Consider the following 13,649-nt stretch of genomic DNA (forward strand, 5'->3'; position numbering starts at 1 on the left):
GATTGATCAAGAAGCCTGGTGAGAAAAACGTATGCATTATTCCCCGGATGCCTATCTGGTTATTCATTTGAAAATGAAAAGACCTGGAGGCCGGAGGCACTGGAAACATCCCCACAGCATTCCGCCAAACTTCGCGCAACTTAAAACAAAGACCCATCGCGAGGCTCTGGAGCTATAGCGGACGAACGGACCGGCCACACTAAAACACTGCCACAACTTTGATGAGCCTCAGATCTCCGGCACCTTAGCACGTGCAGCGGGCACCATGGCCACACCAAGGCAATTTTCCCACTAAAACGCCCCAAAGCCTGTGCGGGTTTTCACGCAATGGGGACCCTATTAGCGGATACATCCTCGTTTCCAGAGCACACCAGCCGGGCGAGCGACGGCTGCGTTACAACGTGTACCGTGCGGCACCGCCGGCCACGGGGCCGCCCGCCGTTGTCGCTTTTCTGAGAAACGGGCGACACGAGACAGGTCGATCCCCTCCCACTGGTCCTCCGGGGACTCACGCGCCCGGGTCCGGGTACGGAGCTCGTCGTGTTTCATCACACCACACCCGCTGCGTCCTTGCACCATATGTTAATATGGTGTCTTACTGAGATATGACACATGAAACCGGTGTATGTATTGTAACGAGATCAGCGAAACTCGCGTATGCATGACGGTCCACAGAAAGTCGCCTCTACGTCGCACTTGAGTTCGCGGAAGTCGGTATTAATTCACCCAACTTCCCTCATGAATATGTGCGTGCCTGAGTTGACACAGCCTGACAAATCGCTTGTACTTTAGCACGTCTGGAGCCTATTCGTCATGGTTATACGCATGCATGCACTGCGACATGACGCGGTTGTCACCCACCAAAGGTTCCGCGCCCTCATGCAACCACGTGTCAGAGGCATTGGCTAATGCGCGGGGCAGTGGGCTGTCAAATGCACCCGCATAACACGTCAGTTGTCTTCGGTCTCTCATGTTTGCTTTCTGGCCGATACCATGCATAAGCGATACTTCATCACCGGGACCTCGGGCCGCGCATATTTTACGAGTTTGTACTCCGAGCTTTAAAGTATTTGAAAGTGTAAGGAGTTTTAGGAGTTGTAGAAGTTGTCTGTTCACACGAAACATATGTTGGCCCATGAATTTCCCCCATGGAGGGTTAGGAATATTGGCGACTCTAGGGATGAAAACAATTTATAATAGGTGTCCGGCCGATTCCCAAGTTGAGATTCATCTTAGGATGATGATGAAGGATAACCTAATGGCCCAGACCGCGAGAAATGGCACATGTGCCGGAAAAAGGACAGGATATCGGTCGGAAGGTTAGCCAGTCATATTTTAACGACAAATGAGAACGAACAATCTGTTAGTCACCCAAAACAGTCATCCACCCGCACTGATGCTGGTTACCCACCCGAGTGAAGGCAATCACTCACTCCTGTTGACAATAATCCCCTTCCACAGAGAGAGTCGCACAGTTCAGTGACGGTGGTCACTTACTCTCGTGATGGTGCACCACTCACCCCAATGGAAAGCGACCGCCCACCCCAGTCACAGTGACCACCCACCACCAACCAACCTCAGTGACGGTGATCATCCACCCCAGTGACGGTGGCCACTCACCGCAGCAACAGTGACCACTCATCCCAGTGACGGTGACCACTCATCCCCAGTGACAGTAACAACTCAGCCCCAAGTGACAGTGACCACTCACCCCCAGTGACAGTAACCACTCACCCCAGTGACCGGGGACCACTCACCCCAGTGACAGTGACCACGCCGTGCGTGAGGAAGCCCTTCAGCATCTGGCGCCACACCAGCCTCATCCTGCATGAAACTGGTCGTGGTGGACAGTGGGCAGGTCCTCACGAGCCGCCGTCCACGCGTCCCACAGACACCTGCCGATCGGGGGGAGGAGGGGGGGGGGTGGATTAGACCGCGGCCGCCGTGACAGCTCCGTCACGCTGGCGAGCAGCCCTGCTGTACAGCTCCGTCACGCTGGCGAGCAGCCCTGCTGTACAGCTCCGTCACGCTGGCGAGCAGCCCTGCTGTACAGCTCCGTCACGCTGGCGAGCAGCCCGGCTGTACAGCTCCGTCACGCTGGCGAGCAGCCCTGCTGTACAGCTCCGTCACGCTGGCGAGCAGCCCCGGCTGTACAGCTCCGTCACGCTGGCGAGCAGACCCTGCTGTACAGCTCCGTCACGCTGGCGAGCAGCCCGGCTGTACAGCTCCGTCACGCTGGCGAGCAGCCCTGCTGTACAGCTCCGTCACGCTGGCGAGCAGCCCTGCTATACAGCTCCGTCACGCTGGCGAGCAGCCCGGCTGCACAGCCCCAGTCAGGGCCACACCGGCGCTGACAGGCAGCCATCAGCTGTCCGTCAGCGCCACCAGCTCCGGACGCGGCGGCGCTCAACGTGACAGAGGGTGGGCAACCTTCACAGCGTGTCACCACCAGCGGCACGTGATACCCTCCACAGCCGTAACGTCAGTGGCACGTCACACCAGCGGCGCGTTACACTCTTCCAGCTCGTCACAATGTCCAACCCGTCACACCAACGGAGAGTCACACCCCCGAGCCCGTCACGCCATCCGCGCGTCGCGCCCTTCCAGCGCGTCATGCCCTCAGTGCATCACATCAGCGGCGCGCCATACCCTCCCAGGGCGCCCCCCCCCCCCCCCCCCCCAGCCGTCACAGCAGCAGACAGCCACACCCTCCCAACCGTCACACCAACGGCGCATTACAACAGCGGACCACCACACCCTCCCAGCCGTCACACCAGCGGTGCATTACACCAGCGGACCACCACAACCCTCCCAACCGTCACACCAACGGCGCATTACCACCAGCTGCGCGTCACACCAGCAGCGCGTTACACCAGCTGCGCGTCACACCAGCAGCGCGTTTACACCAGCTGAGCGTCACACCAGCAGCGCGTCACGCCCTTCCAGTGCGTCACACCCTCCCAGCCGTCACACGCTGCCAAAGGGTCACACCCTCCCAGCGCGCCACGCCAGCGGCGCGTTACACTCTCCCAGCTCGTCACAACGTCCAACCCGTCAACCAACGGAGCGCCCCCCCCCCCCCCCCCCCCCCCCCCGAGCCCGTCTCGCCATCGGCGTGTCACGCCCTTCCAGCGCGTCATACCCTCAGCGCATCACACCAGCGGCGCGCCATACCCTCCCAGGGCGGTACACACCCTCCCAGCCGTCACAACAGCAGACCGCCACACCTTCCCAGCGCGGTACACCTCCCCAGCCGTCACAACAGCAGACCGCCACACCTTCCCAGCGCGGTACACCCTCCCAGCCGTCACAACAGCAGACCGCCACACCTTCCCAGCGCGGTACACCCTCCCAGCCGTCACAACAGCAGACCGCCACACCCTTCCCAGCGCGGTACACCCTCCCAGCCGTCACAACAGCAGACCGCCACACCTTCCCAGCGCGGTACACCCTCCCAGCCGTCACACAGCGACTCACCAAACAAGCGGCGCGTCACACCATTCCAGTGCGTCACATCAGCGGCGCGTCACACCCTCCCAGCGGTCATACCAGCGGCGCGTCACGCCCTCCCAGCGGTCACACCAGCGGCGCGTCACGCCCTCCCAGCGGTCACACCAGCGGCGCGTCACGCCCTCCCAGCGGTCATACCAGCGGCGCGTCACGCCCTCCCAGCGGTCACATCAGCGGCGCGTCACGCCCTCCCAGCGGTTCATACCAGCGGCGCGTCACGCCCTCCCAGCGGTCATACCAGCGGCGCGTCACGCCCTCCCAGCGATCACACCAGCGGCGCGTCACGCCCTCCCAACGGTCACACCAGCGGCGCGTTCACGCCCTCCCAGCGGTCATACCAGCGCCGCGCGTTTTTCAATCCATTGCACGCCTCTGAGATCTGGCCGTGCCGGGCGTCGTCATGGCAGGAGCGGCCGCCAGCTGGGCGTTCCGGATGAGCAATGGGCCCGCTCATCTGGGGTCACGTAACACTCGGACCAGTTCAATTAGCCGGCCCAAGCCCGGCACGTCCGGCGGTGCGGCGGAAACAAACGGCGTCCCGGGGGCCTGGCTGTGTGTCAGGGCTCGTCCAACATGTCAAAATTAGTCCCATTTTTCACTCAAGGCTAGTCCCGCCTGAACTTATTGTTTCGATGTAGGCACCGGCGGCGCTTCACGCGCTACAAGGGCAAAACTGCAATGTGCTGGGCTGGAAAGAGAGACGATAAATTGGTTGCCACCACCCAGCTTCAGCGAAGCTTTTCTTCTGATTTAAGCGAGCACATGCTTCAGTATTGGAAGCGCAATGATGACATTTTGGCTGGTAACAGCCAGGCAGGGGGGATTCGGGGAGGGGAAGGAGGTGAGGTGGGTGGGACGCCTCACCTCTTCCAGACCCTGTCCTGCTGCATCTGCCGGTACTTCCGACTAATGTAGCTGTTTTCCCAGAGCCACTGAAGACTGTACTTCGACTCATGTCCGTCGTGCCCTGTGGCAGTCGCGAGGTCGGTCAGGTTACGAGGCCGCGACTGAGATCCGCATGGCCATGCTTCATTCAGTCGCCCTGTTCCCTCGCGCCGTCAACACGTCTTCGCTTCACTTCGTCACATTTCACCCAGCGCAGGGAAGACGGGGCGCATAAAAGTGAAGCTGGCGCTAGACACACGCGCCACTGGCCTCTTCGCTGGTCGTTGTGAGGCCAAGCCTCGGGGACCAGCAGTCAACTCTGCCGTTATGAAGTGTTCGGCGCCAAAGTGCCGCTTTACGGGCCTCTCAAACTTTTATAGCCATCGCCGGAGGGTAGAAATAAACGGCAGGTCAGAATACCCGTCCTGCGCCAAAACATGGGGATTGTCGCTTTGTGGGCTGGTCATGCCCGATCTGCGGTTGCCACAGCATTGGGAAATGCTTCCAGGACGTCTTCTAGCGCTTGTTTGTAACTTACAAGTTTTGGGACCGAACCAGGGTGCGATCACTCAGGGCGCTGGTTTGATGCATGCATTTTCTGTTCTGTATAAGAGTACATGAAACCAGACCGGACCGGAAAACGTCATGTAGGGTCCCTAACCAGCCATCGCAGACAAGCTGGGTCTGACGTCGCCAGGTATTTACTATTCGATACACCTGCGTCTCTCGAATACTAAAGGCAACAGGAGACCAAGAGTCCACCAGCAACACTCTACAACAGACCTCGCGTTCGCCTCGGACGCCCTACGGTACACAGAATGCACCGCACAGACCCCACAGCGGAGTCAAAGGTTTACAGTCGCTGACATCTCGCATTAGCCCACAGGCCACCAATAACACGGTGGGCGGTATTCCATGGTGAGCGCGCAGCGACCACACCGACGTCTGTGGATTTCAGTCCTATTTGAAAACCCGCAGTAGAGACTATCCGTCCCGACAGCCTTGCCACATCAAGTACTGCTGTCATCCACCCACCCCCACCCCTTCCCCGGCGAGCAACGACCCCGCTCTGGCTGGCCAGCAAACCACTATTGCCACGTGGCGGCACAGTGTGAGCGGGACCGGAATGTCCAGTGCGTCTGGCAGCCGTTAGATGGCGCACGCAGCCCCCACATCGCACCAGCCAGTAAACCCGCTAATCTCCAGACACTCCAAGTCACCCAACTCTCACCTCATCCACGCTAAAACCTGTTTATGAGAACGCCTACCGACAGGTACCCCTGCCCTTCGTTATAGCAACAGACATCAAACGCGAGAGGCTGAAGCGCGAGGTCCCGCCTGCTCCAGTGAACCTGTGCGGAGGTGATGCGTCCCGCGCATGTAATGTCGGCTCGACTCACAGGTGATGGTGATGGAGGTTCCGCTCTGGTCGACGGCGAACTGACTGGGGTGCACGTCAAACACCAGGTCACGTACATCGGTCTGGAATGAAGGACGTGCGAGTTGACGGACGATGACGAGGCGTGGCGGTAACATGGTGCGAGCATTTGTGTGCATAAGTCGTGCAAAAGGAACGAGAGAAAGTCATGGCATTTCGCGGATGGCTCCAATGACGAGAAACCTCTTTCATTTGATCTTTTCTTGCTCATAGCGGGCCATGTGCACTTTGCTGTAAAGCTCAACGTCTAAGCTCGCCGTATCATGGGGGATCCAAGCCAGCTTTTGACTCAGAGCACAGGCGCGCCCGAGTCACACGAAAAAAAAACTTGTGTCTGCCACGCCTGACAGTGTCAACATCTGGCTGACTGACAACTGGCCAACAGTGTCTCACCATTCTGCCGCATTGGATACCCGTCCCCGATCGTTACTGCTTCCCACTGCTCGAGCATTCGCTCGCGCGATGGCCCGTCTCCACGGTGTCCGGCCTTCGAGCGGCGCCAGGCTGGCCCTCTCGGGCCCAGAGCGCCCATGTCAAAACGGCCCGCTGCAGCTCCCGAGTGGCCGTTCCGGGCAGCGCCACTGCCGCCCGCGCCGGTCTGTCCCACAGTCCCGAGGGCATCCGGCTCGGGTCTGTCCTTGTGTGTATATTACGGTGTTTATCAGAGCCTAAACAGGAACATGCCGGGCGGGACGGACGGCTCGCCGCTGTCTCGGCGCCGGTCGCGCCTCAAAACGACGCGGCAGCTACCAGGAATCGGCCCACGGCAGCACGTGCTTGGAATGACATACATTGGGGCATACATGGCCTGTTAGCCAATTATCACCTGACTGGTAACCGTCGTCAAAAAAGACTCCAGCCGAAAACATCTGCATGAATCAACTTGCACTGGCATTTGTTGAGAACGGCAGTTACCAGCGGGACGCATCGCCCGCCGGCATTTTGAAGTGAAGGTTTTATTACAGCGAAATCACGAAAAATTGATAAGCGAAAACGAACACTGCCGGTAAACTAAAGGTTTATCGGCAGTGACAAAAATATTCTGAACTGTCTCGATCGTTGCCAAGCAGACGTAAACTCTGCATTTCACCAGAAAGTGTGCAAAATACCAAAGCATGTTTACAGCTATTGTGGAAGGAGCGAGGCTTTCAAAAAGGATAGTTCACTTTGACCTTGTCCCTTCATCACTCATCCTCTTATAACCCTTACATTTCACCCTGATCGAAGTTTAAAGGACGACTCTGTTAAAAGGGCAAAGTGGTAAAACAAGAAATTTCTATGGAATGTGTGTCTACGCTTCAGCTCTAGTGAAAGGTCTGATATAAACACGAATGCTTAAAAAACACTATTTGAGGAATCTAGTGTGGAAACCAGACAAGGTCCGCAAAAACTGGTGATGGCACAAAGCGGTCTAAGACACTGAGAATGCCCTCTGGGATCGAGCAGGCCGTGGGTACGCTTACCCGGATATCTGGCACACTCAGTTCTAAAAACGCACAAATGTTATCCCTGTTACGGCCCGCTTATCAACAAGAAGGCTTCTTGAGCGTGCACAGACCAGAGTGGGGGAAAGGTGGAGGAGGCTTCCCGGGCCCATGTAGAGGCGGATCCGGGTGGAGGAAGGCTGGAGGTTTTCCGGGTCCAAACGACCAAGGTCCACGTATAGGTACCAACCCCACGAGAATGTGGAGGGATTCAGCTCGAACAACGACAACGTCCTGTAATCCTTCACGGAGTTGCAGAACAGTGAAAGGCTGGTCTACTCCTCGTACGGATCATCGTCCTCCCCGAAGGACATATGCCGCAGTTTTCAAGTGGCTGGTCAAAGGCAAGGGCATCAAATGCGACTTGTTTGGCTGTACCAGTCCTAAGAGCCCTTCCAGAAGGTCACAGTAACCCTGAGAGGACGGCGGCCGGCTGGGCCACTGTCCTGCGTCGCAGCTTCAGTTTCCTGAATGGAGCACTCAGGGCGATGGCTGGCGCCGCGTCCAGCGCAGTTCCGGCAAGCCGCTGGGTCACGGTTAAGTGCGTAACAAGAGGAAAGGTGAAGGATACACACATGAAGGATACTCATCGTGGAAAATTTGAACATGTAGAGGTCATCTAAAAATGAGATGTTGTAATTAATCGCGATTGGTTACATATAGAACGCCGAGCCGAATGTAAGAACCCCTACATCTTAACAACATCAGTGAATGAAAACAAGTTTCACTACACCCTTTCCGTGATATCACTTCACGAGAATTTTGCTCGGCTCCTCAGTGTAAATGCCAAAGAATTGTGATAGCCGAGTTTGCCGATCTGAGGCCCACTGTGTAATGTGACCAATTTTGCGCGCCAAGTTCCGTAGCAGAGAAGTCTAGGGTCCAGGCAATTTTGCCCATTCCGTTTCTTAATTCTCAATCCTCAATTTCGTTCTCCGAGCATTTCGTCCGTGATGATGTGTGGGGCAAGTCTCGGGATTGAAGTCTGGACTGCCCTAGACCTGCCAATAGCATCACTTCAGCCCACCCCGGCCCCCGACCCGTTCCCAGCGACCGAACGGGTCCCTGGCCTTTCCCCGGAATAAGCCACGGCCGCAGTTCCAGTCACAGTCCCCGTCCCAATGTCAGTGCTAGAGCCGGGTGCCCGGCTCAGTCCTTAGTCCTGCCGGACGCTCGCCCGGTCCCACTCCTGGGCCAATGTCGCTTTGGGTCCCAGTCCCTTAGTCCTGCCGGACGCCCGCCCGGTCCCACTCCTGGGCCAGTGCCGGTCTGGGTCCCAGTCCCTTAGTCCTGCCGGGCGCCCGCCCGGTCCCACTCCCGGGCCAGTGCCGGTATGGGTCCCAGTCCCTTAGTTCACCGGCCAATGCCGGCCTCAGTCGTCCCTTCCACGTCTGCCACTCACCTGGCGCTGGTGAGTGGTTAGTGTTGTAGCAGCTGGGACAGCGGCAGTGGTCGCGAAGCCACACCAGCGGCAGCAGCACGTCCTCCGCCGGCCAGCGCGGGTGCTGCACCACCAGGTGAGAGCCGTGCAGGTACAGCGTGACCGCGCTGTCATCTGTTGGCAGCCAACGAAACCTCAAAACGCCAGCAGACGAGCGCGGCTGCAGGAGCGCCGCTAGATCACGGCTGGGGGATGCAGCTACTCGGCTGGAGTGTTTATCATGGGTGCTTACAATATCATGAGGGAGGCCATGCTAATGACTAGCAAATCCTCAGCACATGCGTGAACAAGTAAGCAGTGATTAAGGGAACAGCATGGGGACACAAAAACGCAGGACAGTCCCAGATTCACAGCCATTAATTAAATCATAAATCTGTGAGTCATCAATATCAGTAGGCCAACACATTCACGCGAATCCTCAAAGCCGATCAAAAGCCTCAAATCGGCGCCAAAGTCGCATGGTTTCAGCCCCTGCATCCATAAACTGGCAAGTGACTGTCCACAAGTCATAGGTCCACAGGACGTAATACGTGCATCCTATGCATCATGACACAGATTTGTGACATGAAGTTCTGGGAAGGTCTTGCCATTTGGTACAAGCACATTTCACTCATCTGAAATCACGCCACTCAACGAACCTTGAATTACATTTTGTGAGCAGGACCGGCCGTTGTTCCCCTGCTGGAGGTCTTGGAGAACGATCTTGTATGTTTCGAGGAATAACAGGCTGAAATAATTGCAGTGCCTTCGCTGCGCGAAATCGCGCTCGCAGGTTCCAATAAAAGCCTATTCTTGTTCCGTTGCCGGCCAAACCCGGTCAGAAAACATCTACTCAAATATGACACCGACCTCGACAACATTATGCTTACTGCATGTACTGAAAGGACGGAACTAAGTGAATGCATCGATCATGCTACAGTAGTAAGCCCATCTCAAAGCGGTCCCTGTTTTGAGGCCACTTATTTACTGCATGTGCTGAAACTGCGGAACTGAATTAAACGTGCCGGCCGTGCTACAGCAGCAAGCCCATCGCGAAGCGCGGCAACGACTTCAGATCCCCAAACTTCCGATCCCCGAACCTGCACATCCCCGGCGACGGCTGGCTCACGGCGAACGCCCCACAGCAGCCCGACCAACGCGAAGCGTGCCACGTCCAGTCACCCGCGGCACTGGAGGCCTTCAACCGCCGACGCGTCGTGGCGTCACAGCACACCGCTGGTCGCTGCTGCCACCGGAGCCCCGCAGCACTGGCGGCCCACCGCCCGACGGCGCACCGTGGCGTCACAGCACACCGCTGGTCACAGCTGCCACCGGGGCCCAGCTGCACTGGCGGCCCACCGCCCGACGGCGCACCGTGGCGTCACAGCACGCCGCTGGTCACTGCTGCCACCGGAGCCCCGCAAGAAAAAATAAACAAAAATAGTCCGGGCGGCCAGCGACGCTCACCGCCGTTGCTCGGCGCCGGCCCGTCGCTCCCGCGCGACCGGGCGCCTCGCCCGGCACCGCACCGGCTTCGCCCAGCTTCGGTCTTGCCTCGCCGTGACTCGGCCTCGCTTCGCTGTGACACGGCCTTGCTCCGTCCTGCCTCGCCAGGTCTGTGGACACGTGCATGCGATGTAATTGTACGCCGTCTTGCTGGTGGGGTTCTTAGTGCTTTGAGCGTGCGGCGATAGACCAACATAGCGGAGAAAGTAGAGGTATAGAGCGGCTCACTGCTGCAGCGCAGCAGAAGGACCTGATTGGAAAGAAACGCAACTTAGTGACCGGGACTAATTCTTGCAAACCCTGCAATCTGCCGAACATGGGCCTGAGCTATTGTATGCCCTCAACGCCTGTCGACCGTATTGGTGTCAATATGTGCGAGCGGCGGACCGTTTCAACCTTGTAGCGGGTATTTCATACATCTTCTCACTTTACGCAAACTCGTTCCCAACCAAATTCCGATACGAATGAAAAGCCCACCGTGTGTGTTTTGTCGTGTATTGTGTTGTTAAGTGGCAGAATGCGGCAGAAAACTATTCAGTATCCTAAAGGAATTAATCCCAAATGCAAATCTTCATAGAGCTGATTTCGCATTGCTCGGACAAGCTCCAGGGTTACTTCTCGAGCGCTACCGTCCAAGTCGTGAGTGCTCGCTAACCATTTATTCCTTGTAGATGTGGTGTTACTATATTGTGATCATTGTGCTCTCTATAAATGAGCATGCCAGTCTACACGTTTGATGGCAGCATAAGTATCTTCAGCCGATGGCAGGAAAACCCGGTTGACAGGTGTTAAAAAACAGAAAAAAATTAACATCATACTAACTTGAAGCTAGCAACACTGGTGCTCCTACGCCTCCTCCGACTCGGTTTTTCAAAGTGCACGCACTCCGCATCCTACACTACACTCCTAATGACGCCAGCCCCAATGGGCCCTATTACTAATACATCCTCAACAAAGACCGTACCCTTGTATTTGGTTAAGCGAATTCGTGTCTTACGGTTGCTGACCGAAGTTAGCGTACAGAGATGCGTCACCAGAGGGCAGTGGTTTCCGGCGCTCCCACTTTCAGATAGTGCATGTGAACAATGACGAGCATGAAACACGTTTCTGATTGATTGCCTTCTGCCATGTGCATTTCGAACGTTGCAATCAGAGCCCCTATCCTCCTCAGTTATTTGCTACAAAGCTTGCCAGGGTCGGTAAATGTTGCATGCTGCTGCGGAGGGTCAGAATGGTGCCTACAACATAAATACGTTGTGAATTCTTTGGCATGCAAACAATTCATAAAATTTACCGAACAAGGAAAAAATGGTATGTCGCGGAGCAGCCTCCAAGCATGGGTCAGCGCGGCGGGTGTACACGTTTCATTTTGCACCTGAAGCACACGCTATTTTCGGACAGATGGGACTCAGACCCGTTGCAATCACCCTTGCAATCATGCGGCATTTTTAACAACAACGAAGATAATACAGTTCAGTTTTGCTGGCTGTGAAATTCAGTGGACTGCTTTTCACAAGCGGGACAGCTTAATTATTGTCCTGGTGAGTTCTCCTGGGGGCTGACAGAAGCAAGCTTGCTGTTTCCCGGTCTCGTAAATTGTGTTGCAAGTAACCAAAATAATGAAGTTGGTGCAGCTGATGGATCACAAGCTGGCTCGGTGCAGTTCTCGCAAAAATTCAAAACCAATCACAAAAAACAGTCTCAAACAATTTGCACGTGCTTTATAAATTCATGTAAAGAGTCAGTAAACACCGCCGAAGAGCAACGAACGCATGACATGACCGAGCCAGCATGGACAAGATGGTTGGGTGATCTGATGATGCATACATGCAGGCCGACAATCATGGACTTTTTCTTGGAGGAATGTTCAAATTACAAGGGGATGGAGACATAAGCCATATGCGGTATACTCGTCCAAAAGGACGTCGCGATTTTTTGACCACGATACTCTAACATGCAATATCATGGTGGAACTAAACACTTACTAGCGTTACAAGACAGCGATATGAAGGGGTATGAAGGGATCATCGCCCTCATCATTATCAGGATCGGGACAGCCATTGCGTGGTCAGATATAAAAATCAATGCAAGTCTAAAGGGAAGATTTATTCAAGTGATGCGCAGGTTTGTCCCTGTGGTTGTTGGTAAGAGCGCCTGACTTATGATCCACCCACCCGTGGCCAGGCAAGTGGCCTCACTTGAGGTTAGGGGATGCCAGAGGGCAGGACAGACCGCAACCAGTGTTCTGGCACATTAAACCTTGACCACCAAATTCTGTTACTGACCAAACATTTTGCAACTGGATGGTAATGGTCAGGGCTCACATAGCCAGAAATGCTTGGTGTGAGCTCTGATCTCAGAAATCCACCCATTCAAAAAGTTTACATTATTTTTTATAAAGAAAGTAGCAGAAGATCAACTTGCAAGTGAAGACAAGTGGTTGCCAGATATGAGAGACAGGGATTCAAGGTTTTAATTCCTCTTTCCAAGTCTGGGGAAGGCTGGGATACTGAAAATTGGTCGGAGCTTGGGCGCAATAATGTTGTGACCGCGCGCAGTAACGCTGTGACCGCGCGGCAGTAATGGCGCCGGCCGTCGCGGCTGCTGTGTGTTTGCGGCAGTCGGATGTTTGGTATCGTAATTAGTTAGGTTCCAAGGTAAGAGTATAGATGACCTGTTTTATGATTAATTATGATGTTTTCTGCCTTAAAAACAACGACTGATGTACAATGCTCTTTTGTAACATGAGGTAAGAAAAAACAACCTGACCTCATCCTGAAATGCATTCTGTAAGGCAGGAAATGGGTGTGGGTGTGCAAATGTGAGCAGAGGGTGTAGGTATATGGCCGCAGGCCACAGCATACAATGGATTCTGGAAGAGTTAAACGAGATAAACAAAAAAAGGTGATAGGTTGCGGACATGGCCGCCCGGAAACATTCAAAACACAACTAATGGGCACACAACAATGGGTGTACGCCATGCCGACCTACCGCTCGGCGTAAACCACCCAGGGTAATAGATGCTGGCCACCACCTATCCCCGAGGCCACAAGCAGTTTCAACGGGGACTTGGGTTTCGATTATTACACAGTGCGAATGCCCAAAGCCAAGGCCATAAAACTACTCCCGAGGCGAATGATTCGCCTCCGAAGCATTTTTACATGCACGCATCATAAACGAACGACATGCGCCGTGACTGGCAAATATCAAGTACTTTAATACAAATCAATTTTTGGATTTGGCCTCACCTTTCTTGTTTGCTGTTCTTGATAAGCTACCAAATCGTTGTCGGCCTATGCGTTGTTTTTCGACCGTGGTTTGTCGACTACAATCACACCGCGGGGCTCAAGCGAAAATTTTGTGGGTATTGTGTTGGCGGGCGGTGGTCGTGTCAACCGGAGCGTGC

The 13,649-nt window shown here is 55.3% G+C and overlaps 1 protein-coding gene across 1 annotated transcript; it reads right to left on the minus strand.

Annotated features, from left to right (window-relative positions):
* Positions 1-1,819: 1,819 nt before the first annotated feature.
* Positions 1,820-6,273, minus strand: LOC119110080 (trimethyllysine dioxygenase, mitochondrial-like). The gene is made up of 4 exons (XM_037233823.1): positions 6,227-6,273; positions 5,796-5,877; positions 4,375-4,477; positions 1,820-1,895 (listed from the first exon to the last, which is right to left on the minus strand). Exons 1-4 carry the CDS (start codon positions 6,227-6,229, stop codon positions 1,820-1,822), a joined length of 264 nt encoding a protein of 87 aa, XP_037089718.1. The 5' UTR covers positions 6,230-6,273.
* Between the last annotated feature and the right edge of the window lie 7,376 nt (positions 6,274-13,649).

The sequence above is a fragment of the Pollicipes pollicipes genome, unplaced genomic scaffold (assembly GCF_011947565.3).
Source record: "Pollicipes pollicipes isolate AB1234 unplaced genomic scaffold, Ppol_2.1 Scaffold_7231;HRSCAF=8579_pilon_pilon_pilon, whole genome shotgun sequence".
Classification (NCBI taxonomy): Eukaryota; Metazoa; Arthropoda; class Thecostraca; order Pollicipedomorpha; family Pollicipedidae; genus Pollicipes; species Pollicipes pollicipes.